The 27957-nt window shown below is 41.0% G+C and overlaps 4 protein-coding genes across 6 annotated transcripts in view; 3 read left to right on the plus strand and 1 right to left on the minus strand.

Annotated features, from left to right (window-relative positions):
- The first annotated feature begins 253 nt into the window (after positions 1–253).
- cldn15a (claudin 15a) lies at positions 254–3276 on the plus strand. The gene is made up of 5 exons (XM_034136807.1): positions 254–597; positions 901–1065; positions 1338–1419; positions 1501–1608; positions 2531–3276. Exons 1-5 carry the CDS (start codon positions 381–383, stop codon positions 2625–2627), a joined length of 669 nt encoding a protein of 222 aa, XP_033992698.1. The 5' UTR covers positions 254–380; the 3' UTR covers positions 2628–3276.
- Positions 3277–4017: 741 nt separating this feature from the next.
- On the plus strand, positions 4018–10661 carry dnajc3b (DnaJ (Hsp40) homolog, subfamily C, member 3b). Its single transcript, XM_034136943.1, has 12 exons — positions 4018–4442; positions 5663–5773; positions 5911–6035; positions 6161–6235; positions 6352–6495; positions 7076–7257; positions 7363–7482; positions 8216–8321; positions 8512–8632; positions 9171–9309; positions 9421–9569; positions 10347–10661. The coding sequence occupies exons 1-12, from the start codon at positions 4373–4375 to the stop codon at positions 10493–10495; spliced, it is 1491 nt and encodes a 496-aa protein (XP_033992834.1). The 5' UTR covers positions 4018–4372; the 3' UTR covers positions 10496–10661.
- Positions 10662–12457: 1796 nt separating this feature from the next.
- Positions 12458–14521, minus strand: naa38 (N-alpha-acetyltransferase 38, NatC auxiliary subunit). Of its 3 annotated transcripts, none has more exons than XM_034136972.1 (3): positions 14419–14521; positions 13798–13972; positions 12458–13331 (listed from the first exon to the last, which is right to left on the minus strand). In XM_034136972.1, exons 1-3 carry the CDS (start codon positions 14455–14457, stop codon positions 13207–13209), a joined length of 339 nt encoding a protein of 112 aa, XP_033992863.1. In that variant the 5' UTR covers positions 14458–14521; the 3' UTR covers positions 12458–13206. The 3 variants fall into 3 exon arrangements, with proteins under 3 accessions (XP_033992863.1, XP_033992864.1, XP_033992865.1); XM_034136973.1 differs by having other exon boundaries at positions 13798–13969; positions 14419–14511; XM_034136974.1 differs by having other exon boundaries at positions 13798–13966; positions 14419–14510.
- A 4467-nt stretch (positions 14522–18988) lies between these two features.
- chd3 (chromodomain helicase DNA binding protein 3) overlaps positions 18989–27957 on the plus strand; it is a 38578-nt gene continuing 29609 nt past the window's right edge. The window contains 7 exon segments of the mRNA XM_034136800.1: positions 18989–19402; positions 22233–22360; positions 22450–22638; positions 22719–22843; positions 25797–26041; positions 27418–27551; positions 27657–27786. Of these exon segments, the coding sequence (XP_033992691.1) occupies positions 19246–19402; positions 22233–22360; positions 22450–22638; positions 22719–22843; positions 25797–26041; positions 27418–27551; positions 27657–27786 (1108 nt within the window). The 5' untranslated portion in view covers positions 18989–19245.

Consider the following 27957-nt stretch of genomic DNA (forward strand, 5'->3'; position numbering starts at 1 on the left):
TTGTTTTAAACATGCTAATGTTTGCTAATTGACCATCAACGGGAAAAATAAAACGTGGAAAATGTCTAATAGACATGAACCGTGCCGCGCCATCAAGTGCGACTGATGACCATTGGACCCTGAGAGTGAGGCGATAAACACCTGCTCAGTTTCAGGGGTGTAAAATACATGAGAGAGAGAGAGAGAGAGTGTGTGAGGGGAGGGGGGAGGAGAGAAAGCGAGTCAGATAAATCATTATACATATCTGTGGAGCTGGACACATCTCCCAGTGGCACCATTGACACACTCTCACACACACTCATTGACTTTCAATCACACCAAAATCGTTTTTATCACCACATTGGATATACTTTTTGTGACTTCTGGACCAAGGAGGGGTCATGGATCCAATTGTGGAAGTAGTGGCGTTGATTTTGGGGTTCATTAGTTGGGTGATGGTTGGGATGACGCTGCCCAACCGGTACTGGAGGACCTCCACCGTGGACGGGAACGTCATCACCACCTCCACCATCTACGAGAACCTGTGGATGTCATGTGCCACCGATTCAACCGGGGTCCACAACTGCAGGGAGTTCCCCTCGCTGCTCGCTTTGAATGGTATGTTGACTTTAAAAAACACTATTTAGGATCTTAACGCACTAAACATCCATTATAGATAATTGAAAGTAAACAAACAAGAAGTTAACAGTGGTTTTATGACATGATGATGATGATGATTTGTCAGGGGAAAAGTTCAATTTCAAGGTTTTACGAGTTCTTGAAGACCTTGGACTTTTGCTCTGTTGAAGCTATAACGTTCCTTTTTTCTGGCCATAACCTAATGATCCCTTTCAAGGCAGATGACAATTAAAATGGTGTGAATTTAATGGGGTTTTTTTTGGTTTTATTTCTGCTCTTCAGGTTACATCCAAGCGTCCCGTGCGTTGATGATCACATCCATAGTGTGTGGCACCTTTGGACTGTTGCTAGCCCTGATAGGAGTGCAGTGTTCCAAGGCTGGGGGGGAAAACTATGTTCTCAAAGGGAGGCTTGCTGGCACTGCTGGAGTCCTTTTCATATTTCAAGGTAACAAAGATAAGCAAAATGCATTAAAAAAATCTTTAAAAGTTTATTTTAGGGCAGGTGAAATTAAGTTAATGTTATTTTACTTCCTAATACCTCATAAATAAAAATAGGAACTTCTCCATAATGTTAATAAATGATGTTTTATTGCCTGTCAAAATCAATAGTCCTAGATTGTTCCTCCTTTCTTGACTGACTTTGAACTTCTGTATCTGGAGGCTTCCCAGGTTCGTTCTTAATGATTAAAGAATATTTACTTTTTTTTTTATCAAAAGGTCTGTGCACACTGATCGCAGTGTCCTGGTATGCCTTCAACATCACACAGGAGTTCTTTAACCCTCTGCACCTCGGGACAAAGTAAGGTGGAGGTGGGGGTGATGTTGGTTGATGATGAAAGGTCTGATATGAAGCTGACTGACACTCTGCTGTGTGTCACAGATATGAAATAGGAGAAGGACTCTACATGGGATGGTGCTCCGCCGTGCTCGCCATCGCCGGAGGAGCCTGTCTCACTTGCTCCTGCCAAATGGGCACAAAGGAAAAATAGTGAGTTCATTTACTTCATATTATTATAATTGACATACTTTTTTTATTATTATTTATTCATGGATTTACTGTAAATTAATTACTTGTAACAATGTACGCATTGCTTTTCAACCATTTACATTGCGCTCTTGTTCCTCCGTACAAAAAGTCATATTTGGAAATATAATGATTCTTACCTAAAATGACTATATTTGATCAAATACAATACAACAATAAAATTTAAAAAAGCTAAAATATAGTTATAAATAAATGTACAATTACAGTTTAGACAAAAAATAATAATTGTAGTCCTTTTTTATTTATTAGTATCTTGGCAGAAAAGTTATTTTTACATGTTACAGATGTTTCATATTGTAGATAAAAATAATGATGTGTGATGCATGTTTTGAGGACCTAAATAACCTCTTAAATATATATTTGTTAAATTCATGGCCCTCTGGCGCCTTGCTGTGGCAAAACGTTATGAATTCACCTTAGGAAGAACGTCTTCTATGGAAGTCAAAAGGAGCTCTTATTGGACATTATCACCTGGTGTGTTGTTAGAGCCCGCCCATCTTTGTTTCTCATAAATGGACAGTGTTATCTGGGCTCTATTTTAATGACCATATATCTGTGTTGTGCAAGATGAATGAGGCTGTACAAATATGCAATAACAACATAATTGGGTAAAGAGGAAGTGGACTATAGGCACAATAAACAAATTGGAAGGGGGTCACAAATGGGCTGGAAACGACACAAGGACGGCCCGAATTTCTTCTATTAATTTTATATTGGAATATATCGTTTTCCCTGATGACATTTTGACATGTCACACATAGGAAAGTACAAATGTTAATGGTCAAATTAATGATGGCTGAATACCATTTAGCTGCTTCAGTTTCACAGACGTTTTTTCATCGTCATGTTTGTTCTTGTTTCGCAGCCCCTTGCCCTATCAAGCCAAGGGAACGGTATATTCTGGACCAGCACCAACCAGGAGTGTGGTGGCCAGTACTTACGGACGAAATGCTTACGTTTGAGCTGGATATGGACACTGAGCTTTGTCACCAAAACAAAAAGAATCTGAGCTAAACTTTGTCAGTTTTTGTTGAAACATTTAACATGTCCTGGTGTCAGCTTTTACACCTCTGATGGATATTTTTGTGTAAAAGCTAAAGGCCCATCCCCACTGAAATGTATATAATCACAATTTAAAGAGTGTATTCTGTAAAAATGACTGCATTGAAATGATTGCATTTGAGTTGTAAAAAAGCTAAGCTTCCTATCACTGCACAATTGTTTCTATTTATGTTTTCCTGATGATGTAAACTCATATACTTTTACATACAGTCACTTGTTTTCAGAGCGATTTAATCAATTGACAATCTGCAAACACATTTCTAGGAATGTGTAAAGGGGAAGGTCAAAACTGTTATAATCCAGATATGTGTGTTGTTTTGTACAGTTTTATAGATAGTACCTGTGAAAGAGGGTCGTGGAAAAGTGATCTTTATTTTGTTTTTTTACGATAGCGCACAATAATAATGTTCTATTCCAAACATTTCTGTTTCACTTTGTGTTCCTGTAGCCAATAATGTTTTGATTGCATCTGTTTTCCTTTTCTTTTTTCAAAAAGAATAGCAAAGTTATTTTGATGTGACACAATTAAATAAAGATATTTAAAAAGATGGTTATCAAATCAGATTTTTGGAAATTTAAGTTTACATTATACTATTTAGGTTATTTACAGCTGTCTAAAATGTTATATTTCCATTAAATTACAAGTTTTTAAAACATTAAGTAATTACAAACGTAGGACAAAATATGATGCTGTGTTGTGTTTCATAATTAAAATATGTTGTGTCACAAAATAGGCTATATGAGACATGTTACAACATTCTAAAATAATATGTCATAATAATGAGATTTGTATTGACCGAGGATATGTATTGAAGTATTGTAACATATTTAAGTACAACTTTCAGGTACTTATCTAAAGTATTTCAATGTACTTTTGCTACCTTAAACGTCTTCTTCATTGAAGAAAATGGTAAATATTGAACTTTTTACATGTAGTAACAGAATTAAAGAGAGAAACACAGGTAGTACACGAGAATATACAAAGGGATAATAAGAATACAAATAAACATGAAGTAACAGTAGTAATAGAAATAACAAAAATAACATGAGATCCACTTTCTAGTAGCCGAAGTTAACTTTCGATTTCCTTAGTTATTGACCCTAAACAGACACTTTGTTACAGCCATGGTTACAGCACTAGCCGCCTTTGTGACCCATGCAGGGAATGCAGGAGCAGGATCAGGTTAAAATAGTCTGTCCAATCAGAGCGGCCCACGTTTCCACACGAACCCGGATCTCGGTGCGTGGACCAATCAGAGAAATGTAGGGCAGAAAGGGAGGGGACGACGAATTCAGAGGCAGAAAGCTATCGTGTACAAACTGTACAGGCCGCTGTCAGCTGTTCTGCATCCTCCTGTTACCTGGAGGTGTTTTAAGTTCAACTAAAGTCAGTTTACTCCTTGACATTATGGGGAATCTTAATTTTTAAGGGGGAACCTTTCAGCTGCGTGCTTCTTCCTACCCGGACTACTGTCACACCGGGACCGTAAATACACCGTCGTAGCTGGTTCCAGAGGGGGAAATGATGGAGATTTAACATATAATCTAACAGGTTTCAATGAAACAAAGGGGTGTTTTCACTCGACGTGAAAGCAGGGGTGTGAGTTCCGCAGGTTCCGGTGTGAGGCTGTGATTGTATCCGGGGATGGAGTCGTCTCGGCGGACCCTGTGCTCCCTCTCTCTGCTATGTGTCCTCCTGGACATCCAGCTGGAAGGTATAACTCACTTTACACTACCTAACATGTCTTTAAAATCATTCAGAAACACGAGTGTATACGTTTCTGTACGTTTCAAGCTTCTATGTAGCCGCTAACGTGTCCAAAACTGTCACTTACTGTTCGCTAGCCTACTGTAGGTTACAGTATGCAATATACTGTATGCACATAACAGTCACTTCTGAATTATGAGCATTATTTAGGTTATAAAAGCCAAAGGTTACACGTTTACAAGGTGTTAAAGAGTATGTTAGGCGTTACCAGGAACTACAGGCTCTGTTTGGGTTCCTATTTCTCTCAACACACCTTCATAACTCCCTCCTATAATTATTTAAACATTTTTTACAAGATTGCTTTCATAGGATTTGTGAACTGAGTTCCTTTTACCTTTTTAAAGTCCCTTCATCAAACCTAATAAAATATAAAAGCATTCTCTAAACTTTTATTAGTATAATTTCTTTGACTTATTGTATTTTTCTCATAATGTAAGCTCATTTTGCTCAATATTATATACATTTTGACTTCTTTTAAATATCCCTTAAATGAATTTGTTGTCTTTTTTATTTTATCATCTTAGTTTTGAAAAGGTGGTATGTAAATAAATACATACATTATTATTATTTTAATATTATCTTCATAAAGAAAGCTTATGGATGTTTATAGTTGTATACCTGTTACACACTTAGGTTGTCATTGGAACAGACATTATAAAATGTCAATAATATGAAACAAAAGCAGAACGAGAATGTATGGAATTGTTCTTGTCAAATAAGATTTATTTTGGAAAACAAAAACAAGAAACTGACAGGAACGTCTGTTTGGGGTAATATAGCAAGTTACAAATGCATCACAATTCTAGTTACAAACTCACATTGAACCCAAAATCATATAAAAGTCCAATATTGACATAAAGCAGTGTGCCTTTCCCGAGAGAGAGAGGATTCCAGTTTGGCAGGTTGGACACTTGAAACAAAATAGGCTTTGAATACACATCTGATGAATGTAATCAGATGGGTTCTTTCAGAATACAGAATACCTTTATTCGTCCCACAGAGGGGAAATTTACATGTGTTTTTAATATGTTCTCGACACAATTTTACTTATTCCTCTGATGTCTGACTGTTTGTGTATCTTAAAAAAAGATGAATCGTGACCTGCTGTTATAATGTTGTCGCCGTGTCTATTCAGTGATATATTTCAAGCTCCATCTTGTGTTACAGGTGTCTTAGGGGCGACCCATGTCGAGATCGAGCACCACTTGGAGATGGGCCGCAAACTTTTGGCTGCTGGTCAGCTGGCCGAAGCCTTATCCCACTACCACTCAGCTGTGGGTAAGGTTACACACACACACACACACACACACACACACACACACACACACACACGCCCGTCCTCTTCCCTTTTTCAGTACACACAAGAGAGGCTTGTTTGTCGCTCTGAGAAATTAACAGTTCTTTAAATTTAACAGAGGGAGACTCTAAGAACTACCTGACCTACTACAAGAGAGCAGCGGTGTTCCTAGCGATGGGAAAATCCAAATCTGCTCTGCCGGACCTCACCAAGGCCATCCTGCTCAAACCTGACTTCCTGGCTGTAAGTTCTCCACCCCAAAACACTCAAGAAGATTCTGTATTGTGTCCTTATTTGATTTGATCATATTCATTTTGTTTTCTCCTCATCATCTTGTCTCTCGATCTCTTATTTTCTTGTGTTCCCAGGCCAGGTTACAGAGAGGGAATATCCTGTTGAAGCAGGGCAACACACAGGAGGCCAGGGAGGACTTTGAAGCAGTGGTGAGTTCAAGTCCTAAACTGCTTCTACACTTTTCACTGTTTAACCTGAAACCACATTTCACCAGACAGATTTTTGTGATTAGGAGAGGAATTTACCCTGTTTTTTTTTTTTATAGCTACAGCGCTCCCCAGACCATGAAGAAGCTCGGGACCAGCTGATGAAAGCGAACGAGCTGGAGGAGCTGCAGGAGGAGGCCCATGCTACGTACCACCAAGGGGACTACAGCGCCAGCATCACCGTGCTGGAGAGGGTCATTGAGGTGCGTGTCAGCTCTGCCTCTTGCCTCCTGATGTAGACAAATGTAGAAAATAGGCATTTGCATGCATTTTCTTCTGTTGTTATCTGACATTCCTATGTGTATTATTGGGTTTTGTACCATTATTTATCAAATATCTGTCAAAAAGATTACTATGATGCTGGATAACAGCGTTAGGTCTCAGATTAAAGAAGTCATTTGACATGTTTTGGGAAATACGCTTGTGTGCTTTGTTGCTGAGTGTTACTTAAGAAGATAGACTGAATTATCATGTCTGTCAATATGAAGCTACATCCAGCGGCAAGACAGTTAGCTGAGACAAATGTACAATTTTTTTATATTTGGCTATATAATAAATATACTTTGATTGATTGAATTAGCCTAGCTTAGTTTAGCTAGCATTTAAATGTAAATACAACCCAACTCTAACTCATTTATTTTCATGTACAGGAACAGTATGGATACAAAATAATTCCCCCAACATATGATCGTGGATAAAGTGTGATCATTAGTTCCTTTCCTGTCAAGCTCAAGTAGCTCCCATGTGTGTATTCAATCTTCTAAATATGCCATCTTCCTTCAGATCTCTCCCTGGGATCCGGACTCTCGGGAGCTTCGTGCAGAGTGCTACATCCGGATGGGCGATCCTCAGAAAGCCATCCAGGACCTGACCCCGACCACGAAGCTACGCAACGACAACCGCGGCGCCTACCTGAAGCTCAGCATGCTGCACTACAGCCTGGGGGATCACCACGAGTCACTCAAGTGAGCTTAAACAAATTCACTCATGCAAAAATGAAGCTTATTTTCATCTCAGGAGCATCAGTTTCACTTGCTGAATGATCGTTTCGCTCGTCTGTTTCCGTGCAGTCACATCCGGGAGTGTCTGAGGCTGGACCAGGATGACAAAGAGTGCTTCACCCACTACAAGCAGGTGAAAAAGCTCAGCAAGCAGCTGGACTCAGCAGAAGAACTCATCGAACAGTTCAGGTCAGTACTTTACTGTCAGAGAGATGCTGTTTCCCTCCTGAAACATGATCCTCTTCCAAAATGCATTTACAAGATGTCTGCTGCAAAATATGTGTCGGCCTGAAACGGATAATGTCATCCACTCGAAATTCTAAGGATAAAAGTTATCCGATTCAGGTGCAGCCTCCAAAAAATAGCACTTACACTAATTGTTTAATTTATTTTAGGGGAACGGTGCACATTTATCACTGTAAATGAGCCAGCGTTAGCCAAAAAGTACATTTTTGAACTTTTGCCCCTTTAAACGGTTGTTCAAATAAGTCATTAAACTTCCAATAAAACACACAACATATACAATAACCCAGGAGAAAAAAAACATGAACAGCTAAACCGGGTAAAAAACAATGAAGAGGTTTAAGGCAGCACCATGCAAAGTAGGAGATTTGAAGCCAGGCATTTTATTCAAAACAGTTTTAAGCAGACAATGGGTACAAGAATTTGAAACATGACGATACAAAACCAGATTAGGCTACAGAAAACGGGTAAAACCAGACCGACAAAAATAGGAGGAAGAATTCCATGACTATGTATGATGGAAGATTTGAGTTTAAATACAAAGGAATGCTAAGAGCTGCTATGATGTGTGTTTAAAGGGAGGATGTTTAAAAAACCTCAGAGGTAAATAACACTTGCAACATGACTAACTAACCTAATTAAATACATTTAACTGAATTATCTCTCTACACTCAATTAGGTTCCAGGAAGCCATTAGTAAGTATGAAACAGCGATGAAGACTGAGCCCAAAATCCCGCTCTACACAAACCTGGCCAAAGAAAGGATCTGCTTCTGCCTCGTAAAGGTGAGAGAGATATTATCTGTATAAAAAAAAAAAATGATAAATGGTATAGAAGAAAGGACATTCGGTTAGTTTCACTCACCTAGAAATTGTATTTTATAAATGTGAGTGTGATTTTCTTTTTTGTGGCATTATATTTTCCAATCCCAATGCTCACTGCCAGCTCATTCTTCCTCTGTTTTGCCAATTCTAGCTGAATTCAGCTCTGGATGCCATAGACATTTGCTCAGAGGCTCACCAGAGAGACCCTCGCAACGCCAACGTCCTCCGAGACCGAGCAGAGGCGTACATCCTCAACCAGGAGTACGAGAAAGGTAATGGGGGGGGGAAGGTCTTGCCTATACACAGAGACGAAAGCAATATCTGTGTAGTTTGTCTATTCTAACCGGTTCTCCATGGTTTAGGATAATAAGAATACTGTAAAGGAAAAACACACATTCAGGCAGGGGTGGACTGGAACTAAAAATCAGCCCGGGACTCAGCCCACTTCAGTACCGCTAGTAAATTGTCAAGGGGGGGGGGGGGGGGGGGTTGCAAGTGACTTATCCGACCGGCCCACCTCGGTAGTAAATACCGCTAGTAAATTGTCAACGGGGGGAGGGGTGCTAGTGACTTATCCGACCGGCCCACTTCAGTACCGACCCATCGGGATTCGTCCCAAACGTCCCGATGGCCAGTCCACCCCTGCGTTCAGGAGATTAGTGGATGAATAGATTGTAGTATTTTAAGGTTATTTAATCTTAGATGATAGTTAACTGCTACTCCCATCTTTACTTTATAAAGAGAAAACAAATCTGGACTGATAACAGAAGGTTTCCTATTGTAACGTCTTTTATTACGGTTTGTTTTCAGCTGTGGAAGACTACATCGAAGCCAAAGAGTTTGACAGCGAAGGCGAACGCAATGATCTCAAAGAAGGGCTGGAGCGAGCTCAGAAACTTCTCAAAGTCTCTAAAAAGAGGGACTACTACAAGATCCTCGGTGTGGGAAGGTAACCAGCCCAGACTTATTACAAACATCTTTACTTCCTTAATCCTACAATTATATCTGACTTCACCAATATCGCTCCGAATAACTCTTATGTATGCTGCTTTCTCTCCAGGAGTGCAAACAAGCAGGAGGTCATCAAGGCGTACAGGAAGCTGGCGCAGCAGTGGCACCCCGACAACTTCCAGTCCGAGACGGATAAGAAAGAAGCGGAGAAGAGGTTTATCGACATCGCCTCGGCTAAAGAAGTCCTCATTGACCCAGGTCAGGAGCTGTCACATGTTTGGCATTAGCAGACAGATGTTCAGAGAGGGTTAGCTTTAGTTTCTGTGGGTGTGGTATCTCTGGAAAACAACAGCTAGCTCTCAGAAAGAAACATGACACTGCAGAAAAAGATCTGGCAGAGTTTATGGCAGCCTGTAACTATAATGTCACAATTACACACTACTGATAGCACATTTTAAAAGTATAGTGACACATTTGTGGATATGTGCAATTCATTTTTGCTGATATTAAGACAAGAAGATTGATACCTCTCTTGCTGTCCTTGTTAAATATGAAAACTACAGCATGCCGCTAATTAGCTTAGCTTAGCATTAAGGTGGAAACAGCTAGCATGGCTTTGTCTGAAATAACAAAAACTACTTAACAGCATTTATAGCTGACTCAAAATGTATCTTATTAGTTTTGGAGTGTAAAAACAGCAAGTTGTGGGTTTATGTGACTTGACAATTTGTTGCTAAGCTAAGCTAAGCAGTAGCTTCACATTGAGCAGGTTTAGGATAAGCACAGTTCATAGTACATTTATGTAGGAATATAGAGCCTTGAATTCTCTTGTATTGCCTTTTTAGTTTGAGATGTGCGAATGAGGGTAAATGAAAAGGTAATATAACATTTGTGCAGGTGTTTTTTTTCCATAAATGTCAAACTACTCCTTTAACCAGTAGTCTGAACACCATTATCCAGCAACAAAAACTCTGTCATGTTAAGCAATCATTTATCTTCAACCGTCTTACATTCTTTCATGCATCCTTTTTCCAGAAATGAGGCAGAAGTTTGACGCGGGTGAGGACCCCCTGGACCCAGAGAGCCAGCAGGGTGGGGGGGGAGGAGGAGGACACGGCTGGCCTCATCACTTCAACCCCTTTGATTCTGGAGGCAGCTTCCACTTCAAGTTCCAACACAACTAGAGCGGAGGACTTCACGGACACTTCGAAGTCCCCCACATTTTGGGAGGAACGACGGCGGAATAACGGAGAAGTCCTCCTCAGAACTTCAAGTTTTCTTGAAATTTTTAACGCAGCGGATTCTTGAGTCGTACAGTGAAAAAAATAAACGGACTTCTTCCCACCAACACTAAGGATCTAGCTTAATGTCGCGGTGGGTGAAGGAAATGAGATCCTCGTGAATGGAAATATGGTTTAGCAGATGTTTGGGTTGTCTGCTCTTGTTACTCATTTCTTACTTTGTGCCATTCTTTTATCGAGGGCCTCTTTTTTTTAATGCAGTAGCTGCTCGGACATTTCATAGGAAGTTGTTTTCTGCTCGCAGTATTCTCTCACCGTTTCAAATCTTCTCTGTAATAGAGAAGCAAGGTCTTTTGTACATCAGGAGGATTTTGTTCAGCTTCTACATTAATGGTAAGTAGGAGGGACTTCAACACCATCAAAGGAAGCTTTGGAGATTAATTTAAAGGTCCCATGTCATGGCCATTTCTACTGATCATAATTCCATTGTTGAGGTATACTAGAATAGATTTATACTGTGCAATTTTCCAAACTCACATTGGTTTCTCATACAGCATCTCTGTAAAGTATGTGTATTCACCGGTATTCACTCTCTGTCCTAACCGACTTGTTGGAGCTCCTGCCCCCCCCTCCCTCCGCGATCCCAACGTAGTAGCCCGAAAATACCCATTTAAACAGTCGTGGTAGATACCTTGTTTGATTTAAACATCATAAATACACAAACAACAATGAATACTTACAGGTTGTGTACCCGAATCTCCCGCTTGTCCAAACAAAGTAGGAACAGCATCGTTCTTCAGTGCCCTACGCTGTACATATCCGGCATGAATCGCTGAAAGGTTTGGGAAGCTTTGTTTTGTGAAATGCTGGCAGAGGGTGTGGCCTCTGGGTATTCACACGTCAGAGTACCCAGGACGTAAACAATGGAAAAAGAGAAATCTCCAACGAGGCGTTCTGGGGCAGCATAGACAGGTCTTTTCTGTGTTAGAGTTTTACTCGCTACAGGGTGTACTTTGAGGGTTTGTGACTCTGCAGACCGTTTACATGCAGAAAAACCTTCATAACACACAAGGGGACGGGTAATAACCGGAAAAGCATGACATGGGACCTTTTAATGCCAGAACGTGACTGTTTTTGAGTTCATTTGTTCTTACCAGCTATCTAATTGGAAGAATGTGTAAATTCTGTACTTGATTGGAAATACTGTATTCTAAAACCCGCATATTCACTTGTTCAAATGGGGAAATATTCAATATTCTGGATAAAAACGCAGCAACTAGGACAAGAGTTGTAGTACTTTGCTCGTTCCTTTATCACTCATTTCCAAGCACCTCTTTTGCACTTTTTGTTTGAAAACCACTCCACTTCTCCTCCACTCCTGATATGTTACTGCAGGATTTTTCTTTAAAGCCTTTAATAGACTCCTTACAATATCCGAGAGCCTCATTTACAAAAAGATAATACAGAAAAATGCACATTTTAAATGTTATCATAACTAGTATGTTTAGATAATTTGTCTAACAGACTGCGACATGATTTGCAAACTTAACCATTAAGTTACAGATAAAATCAAGAGTGCTTCAACCCATATACTAAGGTGACTTTCTTTTATTGTTATTTTGACAATAACAGCTTGAAGATACAGCGACTGTAACGGCTCTCATGTCTCCTGCTCGTCTGTGTGAACTGAATTTGAGAGGCTCTTTGTATTTAAAACGACTGAGTGGGACGTCTTTTGTTTCTGGGATTTCTTTTTAGGGGTTTTGCGGTAAGTGGCATCAATTTGACTGTTGCCAAACTGAATCAGCTGACATGTTCAAGCTATTAAAATATTGAAACAATCCAAGTTTGTCCTGATGTCATGGTGTTTACATGTATTGTAATGACAGCTACAGAACAGTGCCCCCTGCTGCTACTAGCTTTATTAGTGTTTGGGATGTAGGCAAGGCAAGTTTATTTATATAGCACCTTTCAACACAAGGCAATTCAAAGTGCTTTACAAAAATGAAAGACATTAAGATGTAGGATGGATGTTTGTCCTCAGATATTTGACCTTAAGTCCTACAGTTGGTTACTGCATAATGCTTATATTACATTTCAAATCCTAATTCCCTGCATTTTGTAATAAACACTGAAATAAGTTACATTTCAATGCAGCATTATTATTGAATGTGTTAAAACATGCCCTCCTTTTACATCATATTTCCTGACGCCTTCGGGTAAAAAGTGATCCAGATTCATATCGTTTTTTTCATTCCAAGCATTCTTATTTTATTATTGCGCTTGCATAACCACAATTCTTGTTACTTCATTTCTTTCTAACTCCAACCTCTTTTAAAAAAATGTAGCGACCAACAAACTTTCTATCTATTTTTGTTGAAAACAATTGAACACAAAGTCTCAAATACAGCTAAGTATTCACAAAAAAACAAGATTACCACACACACCCAAGTAGCTGCTGTACACACACACCCAAGTAGCTGCTGTACACACACACACATACGCACACGCACACAAATCCAGAGTATGGACACAGGAGTTCTGCATCAGTAAAGGTGAAGGGATAAAATCCTCATACAAAAGAAGTCCATTCTCCTTTTGCTGGCTCAGAGAGACAGTCACACTGAGCGTCATCCAAACAGGAAAGTGTTTCATCAATGGTTCGCTCCAAATCCTGGTACATCTTCCAAACTGTCTGCCTCCACCTCGATGGAGACCACATGGTGACCGGGGATCATGGCCAGGCCCAGGACCCGGGGCTCGCCTTGGGAGAACGTGTCTGAAGACAACAAAATAAGGAAATCAAGTAAACACCAACCAGTTTACATCAAAACAAAACATGTATGGTATACAGTGAATTTGGAAAATCCACAATATCTAATTTTGAAGATCTGTCTTGTGAATCGAGCTTCATTTCAGATCTGAATTTCAAAAGGATTGTGGGAGAAAAACAAAGGACCACACATATTGCCATAAAACTTTCTTTAAATGGATATCTATAATTAAGTAATTTTGTCACTTAGATCTTTTGAGTATTTATCATACATTTTGGAATTTTTATTTCATGTTTCTCTTTGCGAAGCTCTTTGTTGCTCCATAAAAAAAAGTGTTATTATGCAATTGCTCATTAAAGGGCACTTCATGCTGTCTGATCAGCATCAATCAGGTTGAGGATGACACCCCGATGTCAGTGTTTCCTGCAGAACGGATTGGGTTTGTTAATGTGTTGATCAGTGTTCACCTACCTGAGGATTTGAGGAACTCCTGAGCAGATCCGAGGATCACGTTGCAGTCTCGGTCCGTGCAGAGGAAGAGCCCGACCAGAGTCCGGCCGTCTGTCATCCGGATCTTCATGTTCTTGTTCAGGAGCCCCTCTAGTTTCTGTCGGGCCTGGTACGAAGGGGACACCTGATACTGCTCCTGGGTGAGAGGGGAAAGGTAAGAGACTTAACTAACACTGGATCTAATGGTGGAATAATCTGCGTATTCTTGTATTAGTTAGCTGTTAAACAAACATGTTTTATTGTTATGTCAACTTGTAAAAATCTAATGTGGTGTTTACAGTTAATCGTTTTACTAGTAAATGCATTCAGGGAACTGCATAACGGCTTTGGCATTTTAGATATATACTATATATGCTACATGTAGTGTTATGTATCTAAATATAATCTGCTATAGGCTAATGTTACATCGTTTTAACAGCTGACAGCTATTTTATTCGTTAGCTAGCGGCTAACTTTAGCTGCAACTGAAGCCTTGATTACCATTCAATGTGTTTAAAGAAAATTGTTTTCTCTTCGACACGTCAAACAGCGTGAACAATCATGTCAAATACTAAATGAAAAACAGAAATAAAAAACACATACATGAGTCGAAGGACCGTTTTCTTCAATCATTGTTGCCATAATCTCTTCTTCTTTGCTTACGGAGTGATTTCTCTGACGGACCAGCCAAACCGGAAGCTGAATATCCGGTGTTTTCTTCTTAAAGGGGACGTCACCATCAAACTAGTGATGGAGTAAAACATTATAAAACATTCAGGTTTAGCAGTAAAATGTCAAATTAAGTGAGCCATTACATCGGTAGTTTATTAAAGTTGGAAGAAGAGGCAACAAACAACGGAAAGGAGCTCTAAATGTAAGAATTCATGGCTAAAGTTGATACATTTCCACACCTGACCGTTAGCTATAATTAGACCAATTTGTCTGCTTTTGAACTAACGTTTGGAAGTGACGCCAAGTCTGCTGTAATTACTGGGAGATCATAGTATTTTGAAGCAAGACTGTTGGCTATTTGGTCACATTTGAGCCAAAAATATGTCATGTAGGTACTTGTCTGTGACTGAAAGTGTGTCTGTTTCTATTCAACTTTAAACTGTTGGTTTAAAAATGGCCTAGCCTTTTTGTATTACTTGTTTTATTCAAGTCAGCTAGTTTATGAAGTAACTACAAACCTAATTTTAAAGGTTGAAGCTTGGATTACAACACGCACAATGGGTGTGAAGTACAATGATAATGGTCTAGAATTAAGCAAGTCAAATTACATTGAGAACACACATCTGGTTTGATTTTAAAGACATACCTATCAATGATACAACCATTACAATAAAACAATATGTTATGGTCTTCACTGACTGTTTCATACAAGGTAAACCTGTAAAATGTGGAGCTGTTATTTTTATTTGTGTGACTAAACATAATGATTTCAAATATAACTGTTTCTGGATGAAGAGCAAATCCAAATACATCCTGTGTTTCTCCTGAGGACATTTGTATGCAATAACTTACGTTTCAAACGATTACACAGACCATAAACGCAATCATCCCTGGGCTTTGAAGTAAAGATAAGACAAGTTAAGACAAGATATGATAACACGAGACATAATGACTTGATCCCAGAAAATATAGGTTAGATAAGATACAGATACAACAAGTCATTATCGTTTACGCAAATTATTATCAATAGGACAAAATAATCAATCAATGAATATGTGTTAGCTTAACTCCTGATTCACCCATGTATTTATGACACATTGTTTCCCTATACAGGCTCTGACCAACAGGGATCCATTGACTCACTGTGTGAAAAGCTACATGGCCAATGGTGTTTGGGATCCTGTGGAGGAGGCGTTTAGATCAAATCAACAATGACATCACAATGTGACTGCTGGAGGTGAATAGAAAGTGCTGGATTACATCCTTTTATTTGGGTTGACACACAGTAATCATCCAACATTGACAGTGGTTTAAAATCTTTAGCTCATGACCCATTGACATGAAGCAATCTTTACTTGTCATCATTTGTCCGAGGTCTGCTTTTAATGACCAGTTCAAACAAAGTGATAAAAGAATATTGTGAAGCAGAATGTTTTAGTTTCCTGATAATACTTTCACAACCCTTATCTTGAGACATATCTCCTCATACATCTGTCCGTCCCATCGCCCTTAGGGATTTTCTTCAAATCAAGCACACATGGCCCCATGGACTCGAAGATTAACTGATTAGATTTTGATGGTTAAAGGTCAAGGACACATTGACCTCAAATCCGTACCATCCTTCTTAGCATTTTTGATGAATGAACTGATTATAATTTGTGGGCCGAAGGTCAAGTTCACTGTAACCTCACATTACCGAATTTTGGGCTATTAATCAAAGATGAATATGCTAATTGAGAGAAGTTCACTATAGGCAAATAGGAAAAAACCAATGGCTTCTTTCCGCACTACTTTTGCCACACTCGCTCAGACTAATCTCATTGGGCAAAATAAGTCATAATTATAATTTATTAAGTGCTCATTCAAGACTAAACCCAAAGAGAATAGACCATACTTTCACTTAAAGCTCTTCCTTGGGATATGTAAAGCCATCTTCTTCCCTCCCCAGCCCCCGCTGCCAGCCCGTTATCGAAGCATTATCTGCTCTCCGGGTCGCCTCAGTTCACAGCTCAGCTCTGAATGGAGCTCAGGAGCCTGTGTCTTCCTCTGTGTGTCACACTGCATAAAATCTGGGTTAGCTACAGCGCCGCTCCCAGGGGAGGCGCTTTCCCCTCTCATCCTCGACATGTCTCCCTGCCAAACGGACATGGGGAGGGGAGGGGTGGCGGGGTGGCCACAGCACAGTAGTGCAGTGTGTCAGGGCCTGCAGCATATGAGAGAGTCTTGGGGATTTTTACTCTTTTTGTAATGCAAAGTCAGGGCTACAAATACACATCACATCCCCACAGAAATACACACATATCACCAGTCACCTAATGTGATATATTGCATTGCTCCGTGTCTCACTTGGCAGATGTAGCACTTGGATCAGACTCTAACAAATTCCTCCCTTGTCATCTGTGGGAGCGGTTCAGCCACCTGTTGCAGACAGTGAAGTGTGCTCAGCAGACTAGAGTCATTAAAATGCTTGTTTACATGATATCCAGTTTTTGGTGTGAAATGCCAAGGCTGAGACAGTTACATGTATTATGCTGGAAATGCAGAAAACCTATTTTTTTTACATTAAAAGTAGAAATTAAAGTAATGACACTCTCACTCCTGACATTAAAATGCATTTGCATATTTTAATTATGGGTACAAATTTAGCAGTTGAGTTATTTTACGTGTTATTTGGGTGTTGAATGGTTTCATTTAAGGGTTTAATTCATGTTTTATTCAACACTAAAGTAGTGCCAGCTTGCAAAAGCATTAAAAGTGCATAAATATGTAAAACATTGAAACACAGAACAGAAGTTACATTTTTAATTAAGTTAAGGTACGTTTAGTCACTCGTTAAGTATGGCCAGCTGTGTCTAATGACCTGATAATTGATTTATAGAGTAACATTATGAATAAGCTATGTAGTAGGCCTACACATGTATTGTAAGTTATACGTTAAAAAAGACTTTAATATAGTTGCAAAGGATTCTACATTTTTTTTCTTGGGGATTGAGGATTGATTGTAAAAATAAATAACATAATATAACAGCCATACTTTTTATGCAGTGACAGAAAATTACCCTCTGAATGACCGTAGATGTTTCACTTTAAATGTGCGAATTATTATCAATAATTTAAGATTTTTTGTTTTATGGAGACACTGAATGGATCCCTTGCTGCTGCTGCTTCTTGACAGCACAGGTGTTACCAATATCATGAACAAGTGTCCCATGACAGTGTGACAGTGAGGGGTGTGCACATCATCATGACCCTGAAACTGAAGCAGCATAATGAAATCAACCCGGCATTTATTAATTTGATATTTTATTCCCTACTGTGACATGTCAAATTGTCTTAAATTCAACAGTAACATTATTAAACCAAGGTCCCATTACTAGCTTTTTCAGACTAATCTCCTTGTGTGCTTTTAATGCATTGAATCTGAAGCTACTCATAAATTGATGTTTTGTTAGGATTTTTTGTTATTCAAGGTCAAGAATTAACTAAGAATTAACAAAAAAATTGCCAAAAGTGCTGAGATATGTATGTGATTCATGTGATTTAAGGCCTCGTATAACTAATAAAAGATCTTTTCTGCATTAAGGAAGCACATTCAGTCGTTTATCCGGAGAATAATTGCATTAAATTAGTCAAACACAATGAAATCAAGGCCTATTCAGTTCCTTTTCCCTATTTTATCTGGCACACTTTCTCCAGCATGACCTCGATTTTCGGTTGTGAGGTTTTAAATGTGAAAGGCGAATCAAAATGTATTTTGTCAAAACAAAAGTGCCCCGAGCAGCCGCTGAGGGCTGGCTTGGGTTGAGGGATTCCCATGGCCTTATTGCCATCCAGCTGCATGCTGCCTTCCACATTTTACAGTAAGAGTTCACTAAATCTCTCGTGTTGCTTTCAAACCACTGTATCAGACATGGAGAATGGACATGAGCTGGTTATTATGATGCTTGATAAAGGGGGGGCTGCAGTTTGCATACCGTGAATTGTTTCCATCCCCACCACAAGTAGTTAATTTTTAAGCAATACAATCTGATGTAAGTCTGGGCATGGCTGCGGCAGATTTTCCCAACCCCCCCTCTCTCAATCCCTCCCCAACACACACACACACACACACACACACACACACACACACACACACACACACACACACACACACACACACACACACACACACACTCCTGCTCCAAAATAATTTTTATACAACGGTGGGGGCTCCGGTGAATATAAGGTGGCCATATTTGATAGATTAGTGTCGGGCTCTGCAATGCAGGGAGACATAGTGGTGCTTGTGATCTTGACAGTGACACCAGCAAGTGTGTCGGATTCGTGACTGATCCGGACTTGGAGAAAAATAGGAAAGAGGGAAGGGGGGGGGCAACAGCAAAGACACAAACAAGTAACAATGTAACTTACATGCAGCCACACACCCCTTTCTCTTGTAACAATGTGTACGTTTTTAAGGAGGGAGGGGGCGCGCAGAGGGAGAAAGAGAGAGGGAGAGAGAAAGGAGGAGGGGGGTGCGTTCTGAAATAATATAGTCAGCCATTTTTTATGTAAGGGGATTTTTTTCTTATTGGGGGGGTTGTTAAAAAATAAATATAAGAGGGGCGGCCATCTTTGTTGCTCTGCTCTGGTGTAAAATATTTCAAAACGCCCCCCTACTTTTTTTTTCCCTGTGCCGATTTGAATATTAAATAAATATCACACATTCGGGGGCAAGAAAACGCTTTTTTTGAGGACGCAACCAATGACAGGGATATAATGTCCTCTCCTCTCCGGTCCTGTGAGGAAGACGAGGGCATGGTGGTTAATTCCGAGGGAGGAGATTTTGATGAAGAAGACGACGAAGGAGACCTAGACGCAAGCGACATAAACTCGCCGGCGGCTCCAAGGGAAACTGCAACACCAGCCGCGCCAGGTACAGTAAAGAAAACTGGCTCGGGAGCGCGCAAACCAAATACAAAACACACTTACAAAGCAGTGACATTTGGCAGAAAAGGGCAATGGAAGAAGTCCGCAGTTTGTGGTTCCCCATATCTGCTTCTCCGGGTCCACTATGTGGTACAGTGAGAGAACCAGCGAGGAGGACACGGGGGCGCGCATACAAAATAGAAATAGTCCAGATTAAAAAAATAAAAGTGAGACACTTTAAACCGCTTTACACTCCTTGTTATTGCACCCGTATGTTGTTATGGGTGCCATATTTGCTGCTACAACTAGAGAGGCAGGGGAAAAAACGAGGCTTAAAAAGGAAAATAGAAACTCCAGTTTGACACAAAACGCTGAATGTTGTTTATTTTATTCTCATTTTCTCCCACTCCACTTCCTCTTCACCTCCAGCTCATCCCAACAAAGTTTAAAACTAAACTTGTCACCGCTGCCTTTCGTCACAAGCTCACTTCTGCATGGAAAAGTTGCTGCTTGTTTGTCCCCCAAATCCTCATTTTTTTGACAGCTCCCAGACATGTAAGCATGTAAATAAGCAAGGTAAGAATAAGGTCGCCCTGAAGGGTTAAAAAGCTCACGGCGAGGCAAAAACATGGAGTCCCCTGGCCGGAGGCTATATATATTGTGATACCAATCTCCAGAAGCGTTTTGCTGTGCAGACATGAAAGCTGGTGATAGTGTCAAACAGACACACTTGCCCCCCTTCCCTTATTGTCCCTCTGACTGGTCAACAAAGCTGCTGCTTGCTGCTCACTTCCAGGACAGAGGTGTGACTGTTTAGCTCCCTCTATTAGCTTAGCATGCAAGCCTACTAATTAGCAGTACAACGTGTTTATTAATTGAGTGTATAGCCAACAGAACATGGTGTTTTAGCCCCTATATCAGGAGCTATACTATGTTGAATGCATATAATTCTGGAAGATTCTGTGTACAGTGAAGCTGCACAGGGTTGCAGACAGTGGAAGTAAAGGGTGCAGAAAGTAGTGGCTGGTTAACCACATTGCAACAGCAGAAGTCAAAAATAGCAGTGCAGCAGCCCTAAGGTTGCAGTTTATTCATAAAACATATAATAACTACTAATATTGTGGCTAAAAGCGATGCAGACGTGACACAGAAACGTAAATGTGGAGATGTCATGAGATAGAAAGATACTTTATTCATCCCAAATTGGAAAATGTTGTTGTCAAGCATTACACATTAATTAAACATATTTAAGATACAATAAAATACAAAGAAAATGAACATTAACAGCAAATGTATACACAATTACAATGGAAAAGACACACACTGCTAGAGAATCTAAATTAAACACAGTACACAGAACATAGGCTACTGAATAATTTGAGTACTCTACAATATACAATTCCACTACAGAAATATACAAAAACATGTTGACATTGGATTAAATATCCATTACAATTGTGCAAAGTAGAGCTGTTGTGGGGAGAAATGTAAATTAACTCAAGATAAGGAAGGCACAAGTGCATTTTCCTGTATGCATATCACAGTCAGCATGCACTGCTTTGTCTTAAGTCTTAATTAGCTCCGGTCCCGCCGCCATGCCGTGTCAGACCGATAAATGAGTGTCGTGCTTCCTTTCCTTAACCCCGTCCCGACCCCTGAGCAGCGGTCACGGCGGTGGTCGGGGGTCCCCATGAGGGAATAGCAGAGCGGGAAAGAAGTCGCTCCGGTTCACCGCACCGTCCCACCGGCGGCCTCTGAATCACCGGCTCTGCGTGTGTAATGCAGCCGGCCCCGGAGCGTCATTGGCGGCTACGCGCTGCACGGATACGCGGTGTGGGTTAGTCTGGGTGGGAGTGAGGAGGAGGAGGAGGTGGTGGTGGTGTTAATGCTGCAGCTATAGTGGTGGTTGGAGCTCACCAACAAAGGCACGCAGACAATAAAATCAGACAAAATGTATCCTAATCAAAGTCTGGTTGTTCAAGGTTTCAAGTTTCAAGGCTTTTATTGTCATGTGTGCATAGCTACAGTGTAGTTATGACAATGAAAATCTTAGGTCACCGGCTCCTCCAACAGTGCAACACAATAAAACAGATAACATAGTAAATACAATAAAATAGAATATAATAGAAACAGAATATAATAGAAACTGCAGAATAGTCTATACAAACCGCTCAGTTCAAACCGCAGCCCGTATTTTGGTTATGCTTTAACGCTTTGCTGCATTTTGTCTTTTGAAGCTGTTGCTATTTCTCTGTTTCTACTTCAAGCCAGGTCAGGTTGCAGGTTAAATTGCCCTCCCTGGTGCTGTGATATTGCACCGGCACCATGGGGAATATCTGGCCTGATATTTTCTCATCATTTGCAATGACAGCCGAGATACAGTCATGTATTTTAGATGCGCTCAGCCTGAGAGTCTTCTATTATATAAGACATGGGGGAAGTTCAAACTATTTGTATTCCTTCTATTTGTATTCCCTTACATCAATAACAAAAATATAAAAACACTAGATTTCTTTGTTTTGTTTATAGGACTGCCATTCAGCTTTGTTTACAAAGGTGCTGGTCACACTTTCGCATTGCCAATTAGGCAATTATCCCCATGCTATGAAACCAGCCACACCAGCTGTCATCTCTACTTACAGGCCTCTGACACACTGCATCTAATTAAGCATGTGTCACAATTCCGAGGGGGTCAGAGGTCACTGAAGACACAGCGGCTATCAGGGAGCTTTTATTGTGTGTAATTATCTTCAGTAGGGATTAGCTAAGTGTTGGGAAGCGTTTGAGAAGATTATTGCTCATCTGATTCTATCTTCCTTTATCCCCGTCGCTCCTAGATGAAGAGGCAGAGATATCCGACAGAGAGGTCCCGTGCAAGAAGAAAGGGCGACCCAAGAAAAAGAAGGACACAAAGAAGAAAGACAAAGAGGGGAAACCGGTCAAAACTAAAAAACGCAAGAAGATTGTAAGTTTGTCATGCTTTGGCTTTTTTCTTTTCATGGCTTTCACGTCACACCTTTTAAAATTAATTCTTAATATCTTCATTTTCTTCAGGACAGCGATGTAGAGAGAGACTCAGAAAAAGAAAGAGACTACGTCGAGAACTCGGACAGCGTAGCCAGCGACTATGGATCCGGGGAGAAAAAGAAAAAGAAGAAACATAAAGAAAGGAAGGAGAAGAAAACTAAGAAGAAGAAAAAAGTCGACGGGGACCGAGACAGCAGTCAGGAGGAAACTACGAAGGTAAATAATGAATCATAAAAGTCATATTATGGTAATAGTCAAATATGTTATGATTCTGATCGTTGGTTTCTCCTCATCAGCCTATAGAGCAGAAGACGTCGGCACAGCTGGCGAAGGAGTGGAGTCTGGAGGATGTTGATCATACCTTCACAGAGGAGGACTACGGGGAGCTCACCAACTACAAAGCCTTCAGCCAGTTCATGAGGTGCAGTATGGTCTCCTGTTTTCACATGGTGTTTATGTAGACTTATGGATATAGCTGTTGGCAACAGACACGCTGACCTCCTATAGAAGTCATGTTTGTTGGCACTGTGATGGAGTTAAAGCCATTCTATGTTCACATGTTACCATCCAGCTAAGCATTTTTTATTTTCAAAAGAGCGTGTTTGTGTTGAAGTACTCGTTTTACATGAGCAGGATTTGGTGTTTGGTTTTCATAGTTGTCATTATTTTGTCGGTCTTGAAGGGATATAAGAATTTTTTGCTGATTGTGAGTTATAACCCGAGTTAGTACAACGTTTTGGAAAGCTTGGTAAATGCTCAATTTTAATTGTTGGATTACGTTTGAATTTGATTAAACTCCTTGATAAACAAACAAAGCTGTTGGTAAAGGAATTTTGTAAATGTAATGTTTTTACAATTATAGTGCCAGTTTAGATGTGATTACAAAGGCTTCAAGGGTCTGGGCAATCTTTGGTTTAGGCCCCTTTTAAAGTGTTTTAATTTAAAAAAGCCGTACAAGCCGAATGTCTACACCCTTTATGACAGAGAAGTTGGTTTGTTTCATTAGTGTAGAGTGTGAGCTTGTTTGTAGTACTTCTCAGGTCCGAGATACACAGGTACTCGAGGAGTAAATGAAAACTGGCATCTTTTAGACTAGCTTAAGCCTCCTTCTACACTGGCAACACAAACCGTCCATAGTGAAGCTCCCAGCAGCAGATAAACACAGAAACATGTGGCGTGGGCCGCCTCTGTCTCCCTGACAGCTGTGTCTTTATCATCCTGCTAGCTGTGCTGAGCCTCGGCCTCTCTGTCTGACTCATACCTGCTTTCACTCTGATAACATGAAGTAGTCCATTATGTCCACTTCTATATGCTGGGATGTTATTTGGCTGTCTCTGCTCCACTGGCAGACTGAGCTGTAGTAGAAAACTAAACTGAAAGTGTCTTCCTGTGCCCTCCAAACAAAAACAAATTGAATCTCACTCCAATGTCCCTCCTGGCTTCCTTACCGTCAAGATGGTGGGAAATTGTGCCAAACTTAAAGTGGACCTATCATGCTATATTTGAATAATATAGTGTAGGACCATACCTATATAAGGCATATTTATACTTTTTTTTTTCCAAAATACCAAACAGATCATGCATTTTAGCCATGCCTCATTTTGCTCAATTTGACATTTTTTAGCTCTGTTTTTGCAAGGGCAGATTCAGTGAGAACAGCACCATCTACAGGCCTGGCATATGTACTACAGCGTCTCCAGCGCTTTCGAACGGCAATGGCCGTGGCTGTCTCCTCCTGATTGGTGGAGTTGGCCCAATAGCCGTAGCGCCACTGTCCTGACGTCAGGACAGTGTTCAAATCTGGATCAGTTTTTATCAGATCCGTTGCAGCCCCTTTTTTAAGGCCCTGACACACCAGGCAGTCACCAGAGAACTCGCCGACACCGACAGTTCCATCGACGAGTTCTCCTGCGTCTTGGCCGTGAGTCGCACTGGAAATCACCGCAAAGACTTCAGCCGAGCACGTACGAACTGCGCATGCGTGAGTGGCAATAACTCTCCTTACCAGCAGGCGGCGGTAGTGTGTATTCGTCATTCAAAATAGGCAACAACCGGAAGACAGAGAAGAAGAACAGACTGATATAAACAAACAAATAGCGTGTGCGTTCCATTTTCACTCTCGTCCATCAAAAACATGTTTTAGAATATAAAAATACATGAATGATGAAATGAGCACATAAAGTGCAGACATACTATAAAATCACAGTTAATAGACCTGCATCTGATGATCGCAGTGTTCTGGCGGGTGTGTAGTTTATTGAGTCAGCAATGTAATAATGGCCACTTCTTGCTAAATTTACGATGAGATGAAAAACCGGACTTGACCAAACAAATCACGGAGCTCTCAGCAGAGGACAGCCGGGGACGCTCCCGCCGATATCAGAGATGTCCCTGCTATGTGTGGGAGGTAAGAGAGGACATTTAAGGGCTATGTTTGATGTCTTTAAGTATCACCTGCTGGTGTTTAGCTGCTGTCCTGTGCCTTCTTAAATCGTTTGTTTACGTCCCTCACTTCCGTTTCGCTTCTCATTTGCTAGCTGAACAGCTGATCAGAGTGGTTTCTTGGCCCGATAGCTTGTGTCCAACACCCGGCCGATTCAACATGGTGTCGACCGTGAAAGGCCAAATAAGGCGTGTCACGGCCGAGGGTTCGGGACACACCAAATTGACTTTGGGCGACAAGGAACGCGTTGTCGCCAGACAACCCAAGACGGCCGATATCGGCCTGGTGTGTAAGGGCCTTTAGAGATTTGGGTATGGAGGAAAATAGAGAGGGTTGTGTTTTCTGACACTTGGTGAGTTCCCTGGAACACCGGGGACACATATTCATGTATAAAAGACGTACAAAAGTGCATTTTGCATGATAGGTCCCCTTTAAGCGGATCGTCACATATATTGGGTATGGAATTAATCTGCACATGCTGCTGTTTAATATGATACCAAACTTTCTATGGATGTCAGTTTTTGCGCTCTGCATTTACTAGGTATGTTTTATTTTTCTTAACTTAGCCCATTGCCGGAAATGCCCCTACCTGCTCATTAAAGGGAGTGAGGAGTCAGTGGTCAGTAAAAGTAAAACGGCCAATATTACATATATCTTCTGAAATTAGGAATCTTGCAAAAACTGTTATAAATCTGCACAACACTGCAGACAGATCAGTAATCCTATTTTTCACCCCACACTCGAGAAATTGACGTTACAGCAAAAGGACAGTGCAGATAAAAAGGCTAAAATGCCTAAATAAGTATGGGTCAACAATACTAGAAAACCGACAGGTCTTATAATAAAGTGAAATGTTATCCAGATTTCTATGTTTTGCTTATATTTCTTCTCTTTTCAAAGCACTTGAATGAATCCTAACCTCTCTCCCCAGGCCGATGATAGCCAAGACGAATCCTAAGATCCCCATGTCGAAGATGATGACCATCCTGGGGGCCAAGTGGAGGGAGTTCAGCACCAACAACCCCTTCAAGGGCAACGCCGCTGCCGTCACCGCGGCAGCAGCAGCGGCCGCCATCGCTGTCGCCGAGCAGGTCTCCGCCGCCAACGCCTCGCCTGAACCGCCTCCACCGCCACCGCCCCCACCCATCAGGAAGGCCAAGACGAAAGAGGGCAAAGGTCAGGGGTCATCCCTTCAGATTTTGTGCCAGTTTGGAGTGTTTTTAAGTAGAAAAGCAGAAGTAAAATGAAGCACGTGGACACAGTCTTTATTGATATGAATAACGTATTAAATTGTTGATATCCAGTTAAAACTGACCTCAGAGGCTCATGACATGTACCAATAATCATCTTGAACACATGCTGGTGTCATGTGAACAGCTGATGTTTGTTTACATTCTAATATAAGAAAAGAAACTGATTCACTCTTAATCCTGTGTTTAAACTTTGTTATTATTTTATGGCATATTACCATGAAACCCAGGTTGTCGCACGCATCTCTGCTTGTCTAGCAGACATCTCTCAGTGGATGTCTGCTCACCACCTCAAGCTCAACCTTGACAAGACTGAACTGCTTTTTCTTCCGGGAAAAGATTGTCCCACTCTTGACCTAACAATCAACATCGGCCCCTCTGTTGTTTCCCCGACTCAGACTGCAAGGAATCTGGGTGTGACCCTAGATAACAAACTGTTCTTCACCGCAAACATCGCTGCTACAACCCGCTGCTGCAGATACACTCTTTACAACATCAGGAGGATACGTCCCCTCCTGACCCAGAAAGCGACGCAGCTTCTGGTCCAGGCTCTCGTCATCTCACGCCTAGACTACTGCAACTCCCTCCTGGCTGGTCTACCTGCATGTGCCATCCGACCTCTGCAGCTCATCCAGAATGCAGCGGCTCGTCTGGTCTTCAACCTTCCTAAATGTTCCCACACCACGCCGCTCCTCCGCTCCCTTCACTGGCTTCCAGTAACTGCTAGAATCCACTTCAAGACACTGGTACTTGCGTACCATGATGTGAATGGATCGGGCCCTTCCTACATCCAGGACATGGTTAAACCATACACCCCAGCACGTGCACTCCGCTCGGCATCAGCCAAACGGCTCGCTGCAGCCTCACTGCGAGGGGGACCCAAGTTCCCATCAGCAAAAACACGTCGGTTTGCTATCCTGGGTCCAAAATGGTGGAATGAGCTCCCCATTGACATCAGGACAGCAGAAAGCTTACACATCTTCCGGTACAGACTAAAAACTAATCTCTTTCGACTCCACTTCAAGCGATAGAATTACTAACTAAGCACTTACATACTAACAAAGCACTTACATACTAACAAAGCACTTATATACTAATAAAGGACTGGCTTATCTAAAGCCAGTTGAGTAGCACTTGAAATGTTTTGGCTCTATGAAACCTGATGTACTTATATGATTCTGTTTTCTTCAAATTTGTATCTTCTTGGTCGAATGCACTTATTGTAAGTCGCTTTGGATAAAAGCGTCAGCTAAATGCAATGTAATGTAATGTATTAATTGTATTATGATCTTTTCTATCCAGGCCCTGGCTTCAAAAAGCGCAGTAAAAGTCCTCGAGTGGCAGACAAGAAAAAGGCTGCAGCAAAGGCTAAAAAGATGGCACCCATTCGTATCAAACTATCGCCCATAGGTGCCAAGAGGAAGAAGAGTTGCTCAGTGAGTACAAAACTCCTGTCTTACTTCCACGTTATTCTTTTTCCTGTTTCGGTTACCTGTCACCTCTTTCCTTTCTTTCCTTGACTCTGCCTGTGTTCCCTTCAGAGCGAGGACCTGGACGAGGAGGAGTCGGAGCAGGAGGACTCGAGCGTTCACAGCTCCTCGGTTCGCTCCGACAGCTCGGGCCGCGTCAAGAAGAACAAGCCAGGGCGGCCTGCCAAGAAGAAGAAGAAAAGTACAAGCACTTCCTGCCAGTTATACGCACAATTAGAGCTGGGCATTGATATTATATCGATACATTTGTATATGAGACTAAATATGGCCTTAGTTTTTGGTGTTTTCTGGCTGTATTTAAGTAAAATCATGTAATTTTCTAACTTAGATTGTATATCTTTATCCACTAAGC

This window comes from Trematomus bernacchii, unplaced genomic scaffold (assembly GCF_902827165.1).
Source record: "Trematomus bernacchii unplaced genomic scaffold, fTreBer1.1, whole genome shotgun sequence".
NCBI lineage: Eukaryota > Metazoa > Chordata > Actinopteri > Perciformes > Nototheniidae > Trematomus > Trematomus bernacchii.